The sequence below is a fragment of the Sinocyclocheilus anshuiensis genome, unplaced genomic scaffold, assembly GCF_001515605.1.
Source record: "Sinocyclocheilus anshuiensis isolate Anshui unplaced genomic scaffold, SAMN03320099.WGS_v1.1 scaffold51, whole genome shotgun sequence".
NCBI lineage: Eukaryota > Metazoa > Chordata > Actinopteri > Cypriniformes > Cyprinidae > Sinocyclocheilus > Sinocyclocheilus anshuiensis.
The window spans coordinates 4097714-4119247 of NW_015548296.1; the positions used below are offsets into that span (position 1 = coordinate 4097714).

At 38.6% G+C, this 21534-nt stretch overlaps 1 protein-coding gene across 1 annotated transcript in view; it reads right to left on the reverse strand.

Moving 5' to 3' along the window:
- LOC107655960 (inactive N-acetylated-alpha-linked acidic dipeptidase-like protein 2) overlaps nt 1–21534 on the reverse strand; it is a 153967-nt gene that overhangs the window by 72777 nt on the left and 59656 nt on the right. Inside the window, exons 7-9 of the mRNA XM_016443595.1 lie at nt 6612–6704; nt 2979–3184; nt 1472–1600 (exon numbers count right to left, since the gene is read on the reverse strand). Of these exons, the coding sequence (XP_016299081.1) occupies nt 1472–1600; nt 2979–3184; nt 6612–6704 (428 nt within the window). The remainder of the gene's footprint in view (nt 1–1471; nt 1601–2978; nt 3185–6611; nt 6705–21534) is intronic.

Sequence of the window (21534 nt, forward strand, 5' to 3'; positions counted from 1 at the left end):
AGGTACAGAAATTGAATAAAGTAATGAAATGTAAAACAGCATTGCATATTTCACTGTATGAGTGAATTCTTTGTTGTTGCTGTTTGATTAATAGTGCTGTCACTTTAAGAGAATGCACTGATACAGTACGTTCAGCCGGCTATGTCGGCATTTTGACAATTTTTGTGTGAATTTGTCCATTTAAACACAATACTTCAGAGAGAGTTTAATATTTGTGCGTGTTCTGAGGCGCGGGTTTGCGCGCTTCAGATGAGTGCCCGCACAAATCTCCTCACTGAGCGCGTGAGCTCGCGTCCTCTGGCTCTTAAATATTTAAACTGGCAAAGCTTAAACAAGTTTAGTTTAAACACAGATATCAACGTGTGCTGTTCAGGTTTCACCTGTGCGCGCGCGCTATCAGCACCCAGGTGATGACGTAATAAATGACTGCTCATATTCCAGCATACGGCATTTGCATTGAACAAGAGTGAATGGTTTGTCCCCTTCTTTTTTTTTTTTTCATCGCTGTTGTTGTAATGTACTGGGAAGCCAGAATGCGCATCCATCAACAGAAACATACATTAGCAGAACCCTGTTTGTTTTACGTGTTATTTATAGCAAACCATATTACAGATGCGTTGTCAGATTAAAGTTGAACCGCGACCCTAGCGCATGCCGAACCGTGTGTGGAGAACCGTACGGTTCGATTTTTTCCGCGAACCGTTCCACCCCTACTTGCCTTATATCTTTTTTGGGGAGTCTATGCCACATGTGCAGATTTTTAGTATAAGGGGATGTGAAGCCTTATAAATAAATAAAATCATGCATACATACATACCTACGAACAAACAAACATACAAACAACTGACCCTATGTCTTTTTGGGGAGTCTAGGCCATGTGCACATATTTGTAGTGAAGGGGTTATGTGAAGCAATAAAAAACAAACAAACAGACAGACAGACAAACAAACAGACATAAATAAACAAAACAATAAATACAAACAAATAAACAAACATACAAATAACTGACCCTATGTCTTTTGAGGGAGTCTAGGCCATGAGAACATATTTGTAGTAAAGGGGTAATGTGAAGCAACTAAAAAACAGACAGACTAACAAGCATAAACAAACAAACAAACAAACAAATAAATAAATACAAACAACCAACCTTATTTCTTTTTAGGAAGTCTAGGCTATGTGCACATATTTGTAGTGAAGAGGTTACGTGAAGCAAATAAAATGTAAACAAAAAAAGTAACAAAAATTACTTTTTTTTTTTTTTTGGAGTCTAGGCCATGTGCACAGATTTGTTGTAGTGCAAGTCTGAATAATAGGAAGGCCAAACAGCTACAGCAAGATACTGCATCAGCCAATAATGATAGTGATGGGTAGGGTTTTATGTAAGCTTCTGGAACATATGCATCTACTCTATTTAAAGTCCTATTTGCACGTTTCTTGTCTAAGTGGATATAAATGAATATTTATAAAGTACCTTTTGGGTTTCAGCTGCCAGTTGCTGAAGGGAAGGTGATGCTATGGCCTGCAGGGATCCAGGGGCTCTGACAGGATTGTGCAGGCTTACATAAGCCACTGCCCTGCTCTGAAGAACCACTGCATTGTCCTGTACAGACACACAAAACACAGCCGTCTACTGCCAACTGATGATATGTCTGGGCCTTGACTGGTATTTTGGCATCAAAGCCTGAGTAACCCCCAATGAGACACTGCAATTTTGTTAAATGAGCATTGTGAATAATTTGAACCATTATTGTCTTTCTCATACTCAAAAGCTATCATTTTACTGTGACATTATTAGGGGCTTCTTCAGATTAATGATGACGTTTGCATTGTACTGATTAGAATAAACTCCTTTGCCGAACAGAATAATGTTATTAACACTCCAAAATCATCCATCTGTCTGATTGAATCTTCATGGCTTGCTGATCATGTTAGCAAGCTTTTGTACGGCTGCTCAAGGCTAATCTGTACTATTTTTGTTTTTCCTCCATCGCTTTAGTTGTCAAACTGAGGAAGAGAAAAAGGGATGTGCTTTTGACCTACTACTAAACTCAACTTTGAGGTTGCGACCCTACACATCGTTGACAGAGATTTCTATAAACTAATATTTATCATGTATTAGACAAATTCAAGCATATTTTTTAAATCTACATCTAAAATATGCAGCTTATATATGTAAATTGTAGGCTATAATGTGACCTGGATGTCGCATAGGGGTCGTATAAAATGCACATGCTCATTTGTCTTGCTCCTACATGAATTCCATGTTGAAATTTGTTTAAGGATGCTTAAATAAGAAATACTCCAAACTCCAAAAACAAACTTGTACATACAATTTATTACAGTGTCTAGCTGAAATTAACACTAGAGGCAGTAAAAGACAGTAAAACAACTTTTATGTAAATTATGATTACAGTGGCATACTATTGATTAAGAAATACTTATTTTGCATGGTTCCTTGTACATTTAACACTTTTACCTCAAAATGCTTTTTGCATCACACAACCAGCTCCACATATATAAGGCTTTTTTGACATAGTAAACTTGCTCAGAATTCTCATCCGGTACAGCACTGCACTTGTTAAGCGAAGCAGTTGGGTCAAGAACAGTGAAACATAAGTCTCAATAAAAGCGCTCAAGGACTTGTACAAGCAAGCTAAAGTGGCAAAAATGTGTTTTTATCTCCCGTTTGCTTCTGTTAACACTATTGGTTAGGATTAGTGTAGGCAGTACATTATTTTCAAATGTGATAAAGCATTAACCTTTTTGGCCACTCACCAGACATTTCCTAACTGTGATACCAGCAACAACCAACATAAAACACTGACTGAATGGTAATTGGTTTTGGTTAAAACCGACTGTGCTTTTAACGTCACTTTGAATGTTTTGCAAAATGTACAAGCAATGTAATATTATTTAGCAGAAATGTCACCACAGGCACGTTTTTCCAATGAGCCTGGACTGAAATAGTCAAATATTACCTTCCCCCACTCAAAGGAGCCGATGTTGCCCAGTGAGGTTCCCCCCCAGGAGCAGAAGACGATGGTGCGGTCGGGCTGCCAGCCCGCACGGGTTTGAGCCGTCATGGAGGCGATGATCTGAGACATGACTGCAGAGCTTTTCCCCCAGTCCGCCAACGCACCCTCGTACCAGCTGCCATGACGACTGCCAACCAGTACATATCGATCTACAAGGGGAAACAGAGCGGGAACACTTACACACAAAACAAGAAATAAACAAACACTCACACACCAACAAACATGTTCACACAGGTGGAGGGTCAATCAACTGCAGGGTAAAGCTACCGTATGAAAACTAGGAGGATCTTTGTCTTTTTAAATTCATATTTTAAATTGATTTCCTGCCATCTGGAACCTAATATTACATATAGAATAAATGAAAAACACATTTTAAGAGAAAACTGTTAATTCGTTAACTTTACCACACTGTAAAAAGAATGTAGTAATGTTCAATTAAGTTGCATTTTCTACCTAATCCGGCCATTAAATTGAGTTTTGCTAGTGTAACCTAATGTATTTGTGACAGCATGTATGACTCAAATAAAACCAATTAAAATATTGGGAAAAATGTACAGTAGTAAAAAGTAAAATGCTTGAATTACAAAAACTTATGGATAAAATGTATATTATTATTAACAAAGTAATATTTACAATTTTACTGTAAAATATATATATAAAATTTAAATAAAAAAAAGCATGAATTATGATAATTTATAGAGAAAGGGGTAGCTTTCCCTGAAATTCCCACATCAACAATTACAACAAAATATTTTTTGCCTAAAACCCTGTAAACCTTGTAACATCAGCACTGTATTTTTATGGTAAAGTTCTGGTAAGGGCTGCTGATAATTATTATTTATTTTTTTACAAAACACGTATTCTATCAAACATTTATTATTTTTGCTATTTACTCAAGTGATCACATATTAGTAGGTCTAATCATGTCATAGTGATAATTATTGCACTACAGTTCAAAAGTTTGCGTTCATATATATATATATATATACAGTATATATATGATTATTAGCGCTTTGGGTTAAGAAAAGCGCATAATAAATAAAATGCATTATTATTATTATTATTTTATGGTGAATGGTGCCTTGATTCAGCTCAATTTCAGTGTAACGTTAGTACCCTTTGGTAAAGCGGAGTGAGGTATGTCAAGTTGACGTATGTTATGTTTTGTAGTTAATTTCAAAGTCATATGAGCTCGTTTGTATGTATATGTTAATCGTGTGCTCTGCTTGTTAATTAGTGGTTTCAAACTGTCTTTATTAATTTCATCGTTTATTTTTCATCTGCATGCCAAAGGGCAGCTACAACATTTGCTAGAATGTTGTTTGTTGATGTTTCCTCTACGTTCAACACAATGAATCCTTTTTTTTAGCGAAGAAACTTGTATGTGAATTTGATGCGAGTCACGGTTTGGTTTTATGGATTTTAGATTTTTTTGACATGTAGGCAGCAAATAGTCATTTTGAATGGAGTGTTTGTCAAAAACGCTTGTTACGTCAATTGGATCTCCTCAGGAATGCGTACTGTCTTCAATTCTCGTTATACTATATACAAATGAATGTCGCAGCACTAAGGATAATTGTCATGTAGTTAAATATGCTGATGAGACAGTTTTTCTATCTTTGTTTTACAAGTGCAGAATGTGATGACAGTAATGATCACAATGAGTTATTTGAGTGGTGCAAAGAAGCTGAATTACAACTGAATATTACTAAAACGAAAGTGATGGTAATTGATTTTAGAAAAAACGCCTCAAGGGTGAAACCTGTGTATTTTTATGGAAAAGAAGTTGAAAGGGTAGAGGAGTATAAGTATCTTGGAACTATCTTTGATACTACTTTAAAGTTCCAGCAGAACACAGAGGCCATTATTAAGAAAGTGCATCAAAGAATGTACGTTCTTAGGAAATTGAACTCTTTCTGTGTACAAAAACACATACTGAGAACTTTTTATACCACCTTTATTGAGAGTATCTTGAGTTTTTCTTTTTTATGCACTCATCACTCTCTCTTAGGAACAAGGATCGTTTGCAGACCTTAGTTCTTCTCAGTACTCAAAAATTATTGGTGTGCCTTTGCGGAGTCTAGCAGAATTCTACGAGCAACAAATGTTACGGAAAACTCTTAGTATTACGTATATATATATATATATTTATATATATATATATATATATAAAATATAACAAGGAACCATTAAATTAATCAAAAGTGACAGTAAAGATTTTTATAATGTGTAGTATTTATATTTATACACAAAATTTCTATTTCAAATAAATGCTTCCACAAAAAAATGAACCAGCTGTTTTCAGCATTGATAATAATAATTATAAAAAAAGGTCTTGAGCATCAAGTCAGCATATTAGAATGATTTCTGTAGAATGGCTGCTGAAAAGTCAGCTTTGTGATCACAGGAATAAATTAGATTTTAAAATATATTAAACTAGAATAATTATTTTATAAGGTAATAATCTTTCACAATATTACTCTCTTTCCTGTATTTTTCCGATCAAATAAATGCAGCCTTGAGCATGAGCATGAGAGACTTGTTTTAAAAACCTCAAATCTGTGTGCAGTGTACATACATACTGTATGAGTTATACTTTCTCTAGATTTGCACACATTCTACCTTCACGCACACAAACATACAGACCAGAAAAGAAACAATTTCTCATGCAATTAGCCGCGGGCTATAAGCAGCACTGGGCCACCTCTGACTGACAGCTAGTGAGGGTAGAAACAGACTCAACAAGCTGACAAGAGCAAAGAACTAAAGAATACTATAACCAACCTGTACTCAGGAGTACCTCTGCGGTCTTAAGGGAAGTTATTAAAATGACATCAAAATGATAAATAAACAAGACAGTCTGCCAGATAAATGAAAGGTAAACATGTTATAAAAAGACAAACGTCAAGGAGAAGAACGCCTCTGCATGATTTGTGATACGTAATTAGTGGCTGGGCGACCAATTATGACAGGAAAAGAGTGCCGTAAATCTGGAAAGTAAATCAAGGAGGGCTTAAATGCATAGACACAGTGACTTTTACAGTCATAGGGGCGGGGGTGAAAGATTAAACGCTTTCATTACATCAGACGTGCGATTAAATCATCCTGAAGGTGAAAATAGTGGTCCGTAATTAAAAGCCTATTTTCAGCAGCCAAGTGACCTGCATTTGGACAGTGGCGGCAGACGTTGTTTTAAGAGATTAGTTTGTCATGGCGCTGGGAGGAAAAAGGGCTGCTTCAGCACGTGGGCTCAGATTCGGCTTTATTCGCCCCCTGGACTCACGCTTTTTCAGCGGATGAAGGAAAGAATGCTTAGATTGCACTCTTGTTTTGCTCTGCTATCATGAATACAATAAAGCACTGTGACAAAGCACTGTGTCTTTGTTATGTCAGACCAAAGAGCGCAGCGGTTTAGGACCATGCCTGGGACACGCTGGCAATATCATGCAGTTAAAATGAGAGTGATTTGTTATTTAAATGAAATAATCTAGCATTAACTATGACAAAAAGCCCTTTGGGTTTGTAAAATGATAATTCGGGTTACAAATGCGCTGTCTTGGTTTTGTGCTGACCTACCTGGATTGGTCTTGCCCTTGAGATATCCAATAACATTGTGCACAGTCTTGAAGGATGCCTGGTTTTCAATGGTGAGATTTATTAGTTTTCTTGCTGAGGAACAAACAGAAATTCCAAGCGAATTAGTCAAGGTTATGGGACATTGACATCCAAAAGTTCAAATCCAGCTACAAGAAAAAAAGGAAAAGAGGTTGAGTCTTCAATCAATCAAAAAGAACAGAAAAGGAAAATTTGTAAAATATTGGTACTAAATCCAACAATACATATATTTAAATTCTAAAATGTATATAATCAATGGAAGTACCATTTAATATTTAACAACAACAACAACATAATAATAATAATACAGTACATTTCAATTATTCAATTAAATTGTCAGAATTTCAAATAAATTAATAAATTATTCTTATTATTAGCAGTATTATTAAACCAATTATTTAAATGATAAAAATTTCACATATTTTTAAACAAAAATTCAAATATTATAACTATTCAACTAAATTCTCAAAAACAATTTATTAGATGTAAAAAATATATTAGATGTATGTGTGTAGATACATAGATAGATAGATAGATAGATATCTCATAATAATCACATGCTAAAATAAAATAAAAAGTTAGAACATACATGCTTATTGTTCCTGAGGTTCACTAAGTAACTGCCCATTTTTTGATCTAATGGCATCTCTTTTAATTATTAATTACCCCCTCTTTTTTTCCTGTGCTGCTTTTTTTTTTTTTTTTTTTTTAACCATTTAGATACATATACATCTTATAGTACAGTATATTGATGTGATCACTGATCATATTGCCCAGTAGCAGCTTTCCATTGACTTTGGGCCCTGACTTTCCATTTGGAATATCCCTTACAAATTTTTGGCTTATCCTTCCCTATTAAATACCCTCCTATTATATGTACAGAAACTATAAGACAAAGAGCAGATATCCTTTGCTTTCACCATTCGTTTGTGTGTTGCAGAGAAAGTGTACACCATCAGAGTAGCTTAAAAAGGTGCCGCCACTGTTCGGCTCACACTCTTACCAATTACACATACAGGCTCAATGTGATGGAGTGAATATCAATGAGGCTGATATCCCAGCAGATAAAAAGAAGAAGCACCTGGTCCTGGTACACAACCCTAGCCACTTTGTCTCCCACTCGCTCTGTCTCACTCTTACAGCGACATCGTTGAGCCAACATGGAGATGTAAAAATCCTGCAGCGGCCAAGCTTCTGGTTTAAGACAGAGATGGAATTAAAAATTCCTTTTCATGAAAGCCTCGGGATCGCAGGCAGATGTGTGTGATGTACACAGTAAGAGTTTTTTATTTGTTCCTGGATATGTGAATATCAGGAAATAAAGATGAAGTTTGGTACCTCAGACGTAAGACGTAAACCCTGCTGATGTGTACAGATGTGTTTTTTTTTACTCTTTGCGAGTAATCAAATTCACTCTAAAAATTCAGTGGGCTTCACACAGCCCCACAAACCCCATTTATCACCCCTGACAACAGCACAAATGACTTTGGGTAAAGAGTAGAAGAAGTATATGCAGTTGTAAGGGAGTGTTTAAAAGTGCTGGCGTGAACACGGGTCGCGCGGTGTGACAGATTTGCCCATTAATCATCAATAGGTATGAGAGGTTACCGGCTATTGAGAGAGGTGAGAGCCTCTGCGTGAGCAAAGTGAAAAAGTGATCTTGTAGGAAAAGAATGAAGTCGTCGTCAGCTGCAGGGGCTCATGTTTTATAAACGACCCTGAATAAGATGTTCCTTAGAAGTATATACTGTATAAAAAATAGGAGCACATATGCGATGAAGACCACGATCCACAGACCAGAGAAGAAGATTCACAACCAGGGTGAACACGCACACCAGGGCCTACTTAAGGGTATTGAGAATATATTTCAAATTTGTTAAACCTATAAAGCAGAAAATCGAGCAATGCAATATACCAAGCGCAGCGCAAATTAGCGTAGTCGCAAATAAAGAATAAAGAAATAAAGAAGCCACAGTACATTGAAAAGAACTGGAGGCCAAAAAATGAAAGGTTGCAAGAAGTTTTGATAGACCTGGTATTGCATGTCTCCTAGTTGAGGGTTCCAAGTCGTCTTTTATTTCCTGAAGCAAATTAAAAATAACATGGCTGGGCAAACAATATGTTTGGATAATGTGTTCTTTAGGCATTCCAAATAAATTAATATGTGTGGAAAAATCCTCATCCTTCTATGCGCTCTCTGATCTCTGCGGTGCCTCCTCCTAGCAAAAACAATTGCAGCCATTACAAGCTCAAAATAATTTGACCAGTAATTTGACGAGCGCAAACGTTAGTAAATTCATTTTAATACTCTCCTCCCATAAATTTTGCGTCTGAATAGGAAACTCTTACAAATGCATATTCAGTAATGTCAGGTGCAAATATAACTGTGTCCATGCCTTTCAGCGCTGGTACACATTTTAGTAAATCCTGACAGTACTATTTTATGTCAAAAGACAGTTTGCACAGGCGCAAGCTGTTAGTAAAACTGGCCCCAAATCTGTTAACTAGCCCATCAGACTCAGTTAAAGCCAGCGTAACCGGCCCTCTATCACTAGCCCTAAATCTAACATAAATCTAACAATATGACCTTCTATCAAAACCAGCAAACAAAAAGTGAATAATTATTATTAAAGCGCAAAATTGTTTTACCATTATTTCATGCCATATTTCATATCACAAAGCCATCATTCAGCATTCAGAGCACTGCATGAGTGTGTTTTATTTCTCATGAGGTGGGAAATGGACCGATATAGGACGGGTTACCTACGCACCGCAATCAATAGCGTCATAATTAAAGGAGCGGGTGTGTTTCGATAAAGCTATTCCACACAGTTTTCTGCCAGTGAGCTATAATTGCATAGAAATTTATTATACTATGAGTTTTCATCTGGAGCGCAGCGAGGAGGGAAACACGAGCCCACAGACGTTCATAGAAAGTACTAATGTATTTGGACCCTATCTCAATTTGATTTCTTTATGGTGAATAAATGGATAATGGATCTGGCCGCCTGATCCACGGGAACAAAACACACACTCACACACAATAATGAATGAATGCCATTCAGGACTACGTCGAAACATTTAAGATCTTTTCAAAGCCATTGACAATGAATTACCAGTCTCCTAAACACAGGCAGTAAAATGCAAGGAGAAGTGGGAAAGTTTGGCGCTCACATACGTACTTTTGCGGCTAATGTCTCATTTCCCTGGCAGGGAGACATTTTGGTGCAATTAGAACACATTTTAGTCATACAGTGAGCCTTAATTGAAAGGGAATGGAATGAAAGAGGGGAGACAGATGGAAACAAATGATTTGAAACCTCTGGAGTGGTCAAAGCTCGGCCCAATCAATAGAGCACAGATTACTAGCTTCAGAGCGTTTGATCCGGTTAATGGAAGAGAGGTGCAGGCTTGGGACCGGCCTGGAGCGGGTCACGGCTGGGAGCTTTCAAACTGTGAAGAGAACGGGAGGGGTGGGAGAGTGCCGGGGGAGAGGCATCCCTGCAGGTTTTCAGCAGACATTGATTGCTGGACATTGGGCTGGTGACAGAAGAAAGGTTGTAGCGGCCCATGTTCCAGTGAGTCATCAAAACAGAGGTTAGTTCATCAAAATAACAACAATATGTTTGTCCGATTACATACTAGCTTTCTGATTATCATTAGAGACTATTAGCAAATAGAAAGAGAGTGTACTGTAATAGCACAAACATGCAGACAAACAACTTGCCTAATCTGTGCCCTCTGAGTTCAGTGCACTCAAAACATAAGCAAACACATCACTGGCAAATTGCTCAAAGTGGGTGCCTGGACAAAAATACATATTAAAATGTATAAATGTACTGACAGATTCTCTCGGTTTCAAGCACACAGGACCCTCATCAGACAGTTAAAACACTCCAAAACAGCCCTTCCAAATAATTAACAAACATCACATGATGCACTTGCACATGACACAAACACACACACACACACACACACACATACATACATACATACATATCAAGACCACAAGTAAAAAAAAGTATCCTAAAGGTACCAACATGCCATCAGGACACTCGGGCACAAAAGCAACAAAATATAAATATACTAAATGTGAATATACTAAATGTGAAGTCAAAATCTATACACAAATTTTATTTTAAAATGCGAGTCGAAACAATTCCTGCACAGCACAAAGAGAATACATCCGAAACTCAAATTTAAAACTTCAAGAAATGGATGGATATTGGAGTCACTAATGTATCTAAGATATGAGCTCATGACATTTTAATCTATTAAAGGGATAGTTCACCCAAATATTAAAATTCTGTCATTAATTACTCACCCTCATGTCGTTCCAAACCTGTAAGACCTTTGTTCATCTTTGGAACACAAATTAAGATATTTTTGATGAAATCCAAGAGCTTTCTAACCCTGCATAGGTAGTACAGGTAGGCCCAGAAAGGTAGTAATGACATCGTTAAAATAGTCCATGTGACATCAGTGGTTTAACCTCAATGTTATGAAGCTACGAGAATACTTTTTGTGTGCAAAAGACAACACAAATAATAACTTTATTCAACAATTTCCTCTCTTCGGTGTCATTTTTCGATGCGTGTTCACGAGAGTACCACAGCGCATACGTGTGATGCTGCTGACGCAGGAGAATACTGTTCACCACACAAAGCCGATATGAATAATATGAATATGAATATATGACATGAATTCTGAAGCCATGGAGTATGTACATATGCAGCAATTTTATGATGCTTTTATGGTGTTTTTGCATTTGTAAGCTTGAAAGTCCCAATTCATTGTGGGGAAAGAAAAAAAAACAGAACAGGGCTGCGTTTGACAAAAGCATCGTAAGCTTAAGCACATCGTACACGCATTGAAACCAATGGAGCTACGATCAACTTAGGCTTACAATGCTTTTGAGAAACGCAGCCCAGAACTTTCTTAAAATTTCTTCTCAAGTTCCAAAGAAGAAAGAAAGTCATACTGGTTGGGAAGGACATGAGTAAATGAGTAAATGATGAGTAGTTTGCATTTATTGTTGAACTAATTCTTTAATGTCTGTTCTGGAGCTTGAAGATTTGCCTTTAAGCCCATTTCCTTTCATTTTGTAACTGGGACCGTAAATCCTTTACTTTCTATCAAGCCAAGACAACGGCTCAGCCACAGTGACGTGGTCTCCTGGGCAACCATGCAAAGATAAGAAGCGATTTTCACTCAATAGTAGGAATTAGAGACTAATAACCCTTATTAAAATCTGTAGCAAAAGTCTCCCTTCACACTGTAACGGCCACTAGAGCATTTACGGTAGTTTTGTGGCAGATTGACATCTGCGCATGTGCATAGCGTGTGTCTACGAGAGTTGAAAAGGTGAAGAGATAACTTGCTCTACCGACATCTTTATTTTATTTTATTCCTTTCTGTTTGTGACCTGAGTTGGATGCTTGTGTACTTTTTTTTCCTCACTCGTTCCCCCATGTATGTGGACGAGTGTGTCGGTGCTTGAGGTGTTTTATTAAACTCGGGAAAATACGCCATCCTCTCGTCTCCCGTGCATTATTAGCCCCACACAGTTTCCCATCTGGGCTGTTTAACATTTCATTGGCAGGTTGCCATGGAAGAATCGTCTAGGCCAAAGACCGTTTTCGTTTCTCACCGTGGGCTGTGCCAGTTCCGTGTTCTACCCTTTGGCCTGTGCAATGCCCCAGCCACTTTTCAGAGGCTCATGAACACGGTGCTGGCAGGCCTCATCTACAAGACAAGCGCAGTTTATCTCGACGATATTGTAGTCGCCTCACCTACGTTCGAACAACACCTGAGAGATCTTGAGGAAGTCCTGGCTAGGCTGAGATCTGCTGGCCTGTCAATCAAGTTGGACAAGTGTCAGTTCTGTAGAAAGGAACTTACCTTCTTGGGCTATCGGGTCACCAAGGAGGGTATTCTACCAAATGAGGAGAAGGTGAAGGCCGTGGTAGATTTTGCTACTCCAGTAAACTCCAAGCAACTGAGACAGTTTTTAGGCATAACCAGCTACTACCGGCGCTTCATTCACGAATATGCCCGACATGCTGAACCTCTTTTCGCTCTTACGAGAGCCGATGTTCCTTTTGGGTGGACACAAGACTGTCAGAATGCTATGGTTTTCCTTAAAAATAAACTGACGTCTGCGCCTATCTTGAGGTTTCCGCAGTTTTCACTTCCATTTTTCATTCACGTGGATGCGTGTGATGTTGGTCTGGGTGCTGCTTTAATGCAGAGGGATGAGCAAGGCAGGGATTGTGCAGTTGCCTATGCTAGCCGTACTCCTGAGAAGGAGTGCCTAGCGGTAATTTGGGCACTTGAGTATTTCAGACCATACATTGAAGGTTTGCACCTCACAGTTTTTTCTGACCACAGCAGTTTGAAGTGGTTGATGTCACGACCTAATCCCACTGGAAGACTGGCTAGGTGGTCACTTCGGTTGCAAGACTTTGATTTTGAGATAATACATAAACCAGGAGTGTCCAATAGCGTTCCTGACAGTTTGTCAAGGAACCCTCTACCTTCTTGTGGTCAGCCGTTTGACATTCTCCCTGATCGTGCTGTTCTTGGAAGGCTGGACTTGCGTTTGTTGCTGTCTGTATTGTTTACAGGCGTTATTCTATAGCTACGAAACTTTGACTGAAAAAACAAAGAAGAAAGGGACACTTGGGAGATTTGACATTGTTTTTGTCTCTTTGGAGGACAAACGGATATTTACTTTGGTTTTTGCCGGATTGGACATTTTTGAAGTAACGATATAATATATTACTGGTCGCAGTCACGTTTTTCACTCACTTCACGTGGCCTGACACCTGCAACAAGGAACACTGATTCTGGAAGACTGGGAAAAAAAAAAAAAAACGACTTTATTTCAGGTTGCATTTGTTTTTGTGCACATGCTCTGAGGTAAATTGTTTATTGTGCTTTAGCATACAGGCTGCACGAAATCATGCATATTTCTAAAGGGAACAAGCAGGTTCATTGTACTGTTTATTATTCTTATTTTGTAGTTAACCCATTGTAAATTGTGTGCATCTGCATGTAATATTTTGTTTTACTTTTCTTTTGATATTTCTGAAATTTGCTATTATATTACAGGGTGTATAAGATGGCCACAAATCGTGAACTGTTTGACTTACTGACATGTTCTGACTATTTGCCAAGACAGGGTACATCCCCGAGTGGGGATGGAGACATACGGTCTCAGGTGCAGCTCCTGCGGGACGAGGTTGCTGTACTGCAGCGGTGTCTCCGTGACTCGCTGGACCTGCAAAAGTGTATGATTGATTGTATGAGTCCTGATGATGGTACGGTTCCTGTTGAACCACGACCACAGTCTAACCCCTTGGCAGTGTCTACACCGTTTGTTCGAGGGCAACCTCCACTAGGCGTTTCAAGGTCAGTTTCTGCTAATATGCCTCATGTATGTGGGCCTGTGGTGGCTCAAACAGCCTCGGCTGATTTGTCTGCTACGTCTAGGGTCTTGGCCTCTGTCCTCCATCAATCACGTCTTGAACCTTTAATTTTTGACGGTGAAGGAAAGGTGAGTCCAGACGACTGGCTTCAGTCTGTCGATATATACAGGACTGCACTGGATCTTACTGATTCCCAGATGTTACTGGAGCTCCCGCGTTTTCTGTCCAAGGAGCCGAAGAAGGGTTTTAATGTCTTGAGCTCCCATGTTTCCACATGTGCCCAGTTTTGTGACCTATTTAAGAAGGTTTTTCTGCCATCTGACAATCAGGAGCGTGTACCGTTATTGTTTTTGTTGACTGGTTTTAGGTTAACCAACACTGTTGTGTTTTGTTCTTATAAAAGTAAAATCTATCCTGTAAAATGTATTTTGCCATGGGTTTTTGAAATGCCTATGTGTTTTCTTTTCTGTTTGCTTGTCACATTTTCTTTATGTATTCTAGGACAAAGTGGTTTGGTGAGTTAAAAACTGTCATGTTGGTATTTCTCATCATGTACCACTGGTTTTCTTTTTGAGGGGAGTATTTACAACTATTCATGTATGGAGTTGTTTATGTCCTGTATTTTCACAGTGCTGTTGGCTGAGGACAGCCAATTTGTTCCAGGGGGGACTCTGTAACGGCCACTAGAGCATTTACGGTAGTTTTGTGGCAGATTGACATCTGCGCATGTGCATAGCGTGCGTCTGTACGAGTTGAAAAGGTGACAAGATAACTTGCTCTACCGACATCTTTATTTTATTTTATTCCTTTCTGTTTGTGACCTGAGTTGGATGCTTGTGTACTTTTTTTCCTCACTCGTTCCCCCATGTATGTGGACGAGTGTGTCGGTGCTTGAGGTGTTTTATTAAACTCGGGAAAATACGCCATCCTCTCGTCTCCCGTGCATTATTAGCCCCACACAGTTTCCCATCTGGGCTGTTTAACATTTCAACTCGGTGTTACAACACACATGCGCATGCAGCCGGAGGGAGAGACTGAGAGCTGACTCAGAGCTCAGCGTATTTCTGACTGCGTATGTGGGGGTGGATGCCTGTGAGCACATGTTCATATGCATGTTCCATATGGACAGAATGGCAGGTTCTGACACCTATTAGGATGTGATGAAGCTTACACATACAAGTGTCTGTAGATGTACACACACATCAGGAAACATCACAAGCACTCGCTGGCATAGTGCCACTAATTGTCATGCTGATATCTCATAACTCAGAACACCAACAGTGAGAAAACTTTTTTCCGTTTTTTTCTGACAGCGCAGACAGAGAGACATCTCCCGCCACTCGGCAATGTGTTGTACAGTGTGATTCATCATTTCATCTGAAACAGAAACTGATGCTGTGTAAAATTTAAAAAAGGATTATATAAATTAAATACTTATCTTTAAGCCCTTAAAATAATTGGATGCTTTAGGATACTCATGTTACTATTAGTGCTGTCAAAATTAACATGCTAAAGCATGCGTTTAATTTTTTCAGTTTAACGCATTAATTTTTTTTTTCTTTTATGCATTTTTTATAGATAGGAGAGTAGAGAGAGACGACAGGAAAGCACTGGGAGGAGAGAGGGAGCGGGATCTGCAAAGGACCTCGAGACGGGAAATGAACTCGGGTTGTCGTGAGCACAGTTGCGCTGTATGTCGACGCACTAACCACGAGGGTATTGGCGCCGATGCATTAAAAATATTTAACACAATTAACAGAGCTAGGGTTGGCCATCCCACTCACAACTGTTGACTCCCTCTTTTTTCTTGACAAGAATTGCATCTATTTAGACACAGAACGTCTTTACGACCACATCAAACGGGAGACTTTTCAGATAAGTACTCCACTTCACCTAAGCACCAGGGGCGAGTCAAGCGAGCATGGAAACAGTACAGGTGATGAGGAGCTTCAGTAGGCCATATGTCAGTAAAAATGAATTTTCCTGTCCTGTCAGCTGTTATACTGCACTCGTAGTGCATGCTCTTTAATTGCACGCACAAATGCGGTGGTGCTTACTGCATATCATTTCATATTAAAGCGCAAAAGAAACTACGAGCATGCATTGTCATAGTTATGTCATCAAGTCGTGAAGTTACCAAAAATGTGATTAAAGATGCCTCCAAACTGTGCATGCATACAAGAATTTGTCACATTTAAGAACATGTCTCTGAAATGCAGTGGTTTCCAAAACTGTCCTGAAGCACCCCAGCACTGTTTTCCTCATCTAACACAGCCGATTCAACTTGTGACTTTAAGACCTGAAGTGGGTCAGAAATGGTAAAAAGTGTCAGATCTGCATCATGTTCAGCAGTGGTAGCTCTGCTACTGTGTCCAGCTGCTGTGATGTCTGTTAATCAAAGAACAAAAGAAAGAAAAGCAAAAATCAGTAACTTTTGTAGCTTTAAGGAATAATCTATATTTAAAGTAGAATTTAGTGTTTGATAACTTTATTCTATTTCTGTATATTTCCTACTTGCTGAAGGGCACAGGTAAATATGAAATGAATTATAAAGGGTTTATGTGAAGACTGTTTTAAGTTCACTTAAATTAGAAGTTGTTATTTTTTTAAAGGAGACATATTATGCCCATTTTTACAATATGCAATATAAGTCTCTGGTGTCCCCAGATGCATTGTCTGTGATGTTTCAGCTCAAAATTCCCACAGATCATTTATTATATAATTTTAAAAATGCCTATGTTGAGTGGAAGCAGAAACACGCTGTTTTTCGTGCCTGTCTCTATAAATGCAAATGAGCTGCTGCTCCCCACCCCCTTTTCCAGAATAGAGCTGCGCCATTACAGCTCATACCTGCTAAAAACATCTGTTCTGGTTCTGATTATCATGTTTATCATGCTGAAATCATGCATTTTAAACCATATTAGTTTAAACATCTGATATAGGGTTTTCGGAGTACACATATCCGAAGCACACGGACAGAAAGCGGATGTCACATGGCATGTGAGTACTAAACTAAGTTCTCATTCACACACAAGTTTACGTTAAAGGGGGAGGTCTAATGCCATTTCATGCATTTGGAGTTATTTACACTGTTAAAGAGTTGGATTCTCATGCTAAACATGGCCATATAAGTATTTGTCACATTTAAGAACATGTCTCTGAAATGCAGTGGTTTACAAAACTGTCTTGAAGCACCCCAGCACTGTTTTCCTCATCTAACACAGCCGATTCAACTTGTAGGCTCATTAGTAGTGACTTTAAGACCTGAAGTGGGTCAGAAATGGTAAAAAGTGTCAGATCTGCATCATGTTCAGCAGTGGTAGCTCTGCTACTGTGTCCAGCTGCTGTGATGTCTGTTAATCAAAGAACAAAAGAAAGAAAAGCAAAAATCAGTAACTTTTGTAGCTTTAAGGAATAATCTATATTTAAAGTAGAATTTAGTGTTTGATAACTTTATTCTATTTCTGTATATTTCCTACTTGCTGAAGGGCACAGGTAAATATGAAATGAATTATAAAGGGTTTATGTGAAGACTGTTTTAAGTTCACTTAAATTAGAAGTTGTTATTTTTTTAAAGGAGACATATTATGCCCATTTTTACAATATGCAATATAAGTCTCTGGTGTCCCCAGATGCATTGTCTGTGATGTTTCAGCTCAAAATTCCCACAGATCATTTATTATATAATTTTAAAAATGCCTATGTTGAGTGGAAGCAGAAACACGCTGTTTTTCGTGCCTGTCTCTATAAATGCAAATGAGCTGCTGCTCCCCACCCCCTTTTCCAGAATAGAGCTGCGCCATTACAGCTCATACCTGCTAAAAACATCTGTTCTGGTTCTGATTATCATGTTTATCATGCTGAAATCATGCATTTTAAACCATATTAGTTTAAACATCTGATATAGGGTTTTCGGAGTACACATATCCGAAGCACACGGACAGAAAGCGGATGTCACATGGCATGTGAGTACTAAACTAAGTTCTCATTCACACACAAGTTTACGTTAAAGGGGGAGGTCTAATGCCATTTCATGCATTTGGAGTTATTTACACTGTTAAAGAGTTGGATTCTCATGCTAAACATGGCCATATAAGTATTTGTCACATTTAAGAACATGTCTCTGAAATGCAGTGGTTTACAAAACTGTCTTGAAGCACCCCAGCACTGTTTTCCTCATCTAACACAGCCGATTCAACTTGTAGGCTCATTAGTAGTGACTTTAAGACCTGAAGTGGGTCAGAAATGGTAAAAAGTGTCAGATCTGCATCATGTTCAGCAGTGGTAGCTCTTAAAGTAATAGCAGCCAAAAATCCTAATAACCCAGCTGCTGTAATGTCTGTTAATCAAAGAACAAAAGAAATAAAAGAGAAAATCAGTAACTTTTGTAGCTTTAAGGAATAATCTATATTTAAAGTAGAATTTAGTGTTTGATAAACACATATCAGAAGCACACGGACAGAAAGCGGATGTCACAAGGCATGTGAGTACTAAACTAAGTTCTCATTCACACACAAGTTTACGTTAAAAGGGGGGTCTAATGCTATTTCATGCATTTGGAGTTATTTACACTTTTAAAGAGTTGGATTCTCATGCTAAACATGGCCAAAGTTTAAAAAAATCGATTTGGACGTATGACGGAGTATTTCTGTGCCAAATACACTCCTTCCGGGTTCGAATAAGTTTCGGAAAGTTTTTTTCGAGCATGGCTCTTCATGGCGTCACGAAGTGCGGAATTCCTTGTATGGGCACTTCTCCTGGAAGAGAGCGTGCACACAGCAAATATAGTGAGAGCGAGAGTGCGCGCCCACCAACGTGCTTCATTCGGGTTACGTAAGTCGTCAGCAGCACTGCACAGGACTTGCTCCAGAAGAATGTCACCAAAGAAGTGTGTTTTTGGATGTGAAGGAAAGATAACCTTGTTCAGCTTTCCAAAGAACTGCATCAAATTTCTGTGTTTTGTTGGCAGTCGACGCGTAAGTGCTCGCGACTCTTTCGCTCCACCCACGGCACACCTCCAGGAGCTCGGCTGTTTTCGGAGAGAATCGTAAAGCTGAACCCAGTGTTACGTGAACAGTGGATGCAGTTTGTTTTTCCGGGACATCAACGGAGTTTCGCACGTGTGTGTTTGTTCCCATCATTTCGGTGATGACTGTTTTATAAACAAGGCACAGTTCGATGCTGGATTTGCAGATCATTTGATTCTGAGTGGTCTCAGCGATAAAATATCCCGGTCATGAGCTGGAATCGCAGGCGGTGAGTAAAACTGCATCAAATTTCTGTTTTGTTGGCAATCGGCGCATAAGTACTCGGGACTCTTTAGCTCCGCCCACGGCACGCCTCCAGGAGCTCGGCTGTTTTCGGAGAGAATCGTAAAGCTGTATCTTTCTTTTATAAATCTGATAAAACTAAAAACTCTTCTGAGATATGAAGGATGCAATACTACTATATAGGTAGTCAAGATTAACATGAGATTGGTGAAAATGTGTGTTATGTCCCCTTTAAAAATACGAGTTTCAAAAACAGTCGGTCATGTCTGTGAAGGTAAACAGCTGGGAAATAAATCGCATGTTTATTTTAGATCTGTGTGGCAGCAGCAATATACAGTAAATAAATCAATAAATCCACTGCTCTCTTGTCTCCTCTGAGGCTGGGACTCTAAATAGTGTTCTGTGCTCGTCTGCGCAGCCAAAGACAGAACAGTTAGCATGTTTTGCTCAAACTTTCGTCATGGCATTAGAACTGGTACACCATTGTCACTTGCAAAATCAAATGACGGCGCTGTGGGTGGAAACTTGCAGATTAAGGGGCGGTAATATTATAATGAGATCCCTTTGCAACGTCACTAGGGGAGCGAAATCAGACACACTCGTTTTTTCAGATGCTTGCAGAAAAAGGCTTACCAAAACAAAGTTACTGGGTTAATCTTTTTCACGTTTCCTTGGTTGGTAGATGCACCGGGGACCTGATTATAGCACTTAAAACCTGGAAAAGTCCGATTTTCATGATATGCTGTGAGATTGATTGTGAAATTAATGCAATATAAAAGTTTAATTTTAGGTGTGATTAATCACAATTATTTTTTAGAAAAATTTGCAGATAGTTATTTTTTAATCAGTTGACAGCTGTAGTTGCTATACACTTTAAATATAAGAAAAAAGTAGCAAGATACACATAACTTTTTGCATATACTGTATGATTAAAGACAAATATTTAATATAATACAAATGTTAGATATAATTAAGGCAAATTCGACAATGTAATCTATCTTCCACTAATTTTTGACTAACAGAGAGTATTTAAATAGTTTGTCTTCATTTTGAAATGTATATCTGTTGTTTTATTATTTAAAACTTTATTTATTTATTTATCCATTTATTTATTTGGTCGGAAAAAACCCTTGTATGAACTTTTATGCTACTTCTTTACACCATCACTTGTTTTGATATTTTGTTACATAATGCGAGACATTCATACACAAAGAATGGCTTAAGTTTGAGAATGCATTCAGGCATAAACAAGCATTTTTAAATGTTAGGAAAAAAAGCAACATGTGCACAACCGACTGTTCATGACATATGCTCACTTGTTTCAAGTATCCCGAAAACGTGTTAGTTATATAACTGTTGTGCATAAAAACTTAGGGCATCTTCATATTTTGGAGTGTGCAAAAGACTTTTACTCACAGATGAAGGTCATTGAGCAAAAGGACATCTGTACATTCATCGTTGGTCGATGAAAAGCATCATCCCACATGAACAACCTTTCCCTGGAGGTTTGTTCACTTAAATTCAATTATGTTCCAATACATGTCATCTCCTCCATCAGTCATTTTTATTTAGCCTTCAGCACATCCACCGCTGCTCCCATGACCACATTCAACATTACATTTGACCTCCCTGAAAGCTCTACATGAGAGAGGGCTGTAAGATGGCTGACCAGCCTTACTCTCATGGTTTCAATTAGGTCCCATGGGCACCCGCTGACTGATGTGGGTAATGGCCTTGGATATGGGCGGCCACAGCGAGGGCGACTTTAAGATGATGCGTAAAGCCTGTGTAATTTACCACACTCAGGAGCTACACTCGCACAGCCGAGCATAAATCAACAAGCCTTGGCTTTCCGAGCACACGACCTCTCTCATCTGGAGCTAAAGAGTGTCATACCATCTGCCGCCAGCAGGTGGAACACCGACGTCATGTGCTCGCAGCTGCTTTTGATGGTTAAATCCCCAGCAGAAGCATGAGACTGAGAAGACTAATGAATATCTCAGGCACAAAAGATTGTGTTTCAGAGCTTAGTGGAGACATAAGGATTAACACACATAAGGAAGAAATCACAAAGCATGAGAGACCCTAACATAATTGCAGTATAATCGGTTTCTGAAATAGTGAAAAAAGACAATCAAATGAATGTCATTAAGATCGTAAGGTGAGAACCTAAACCCTATAAGT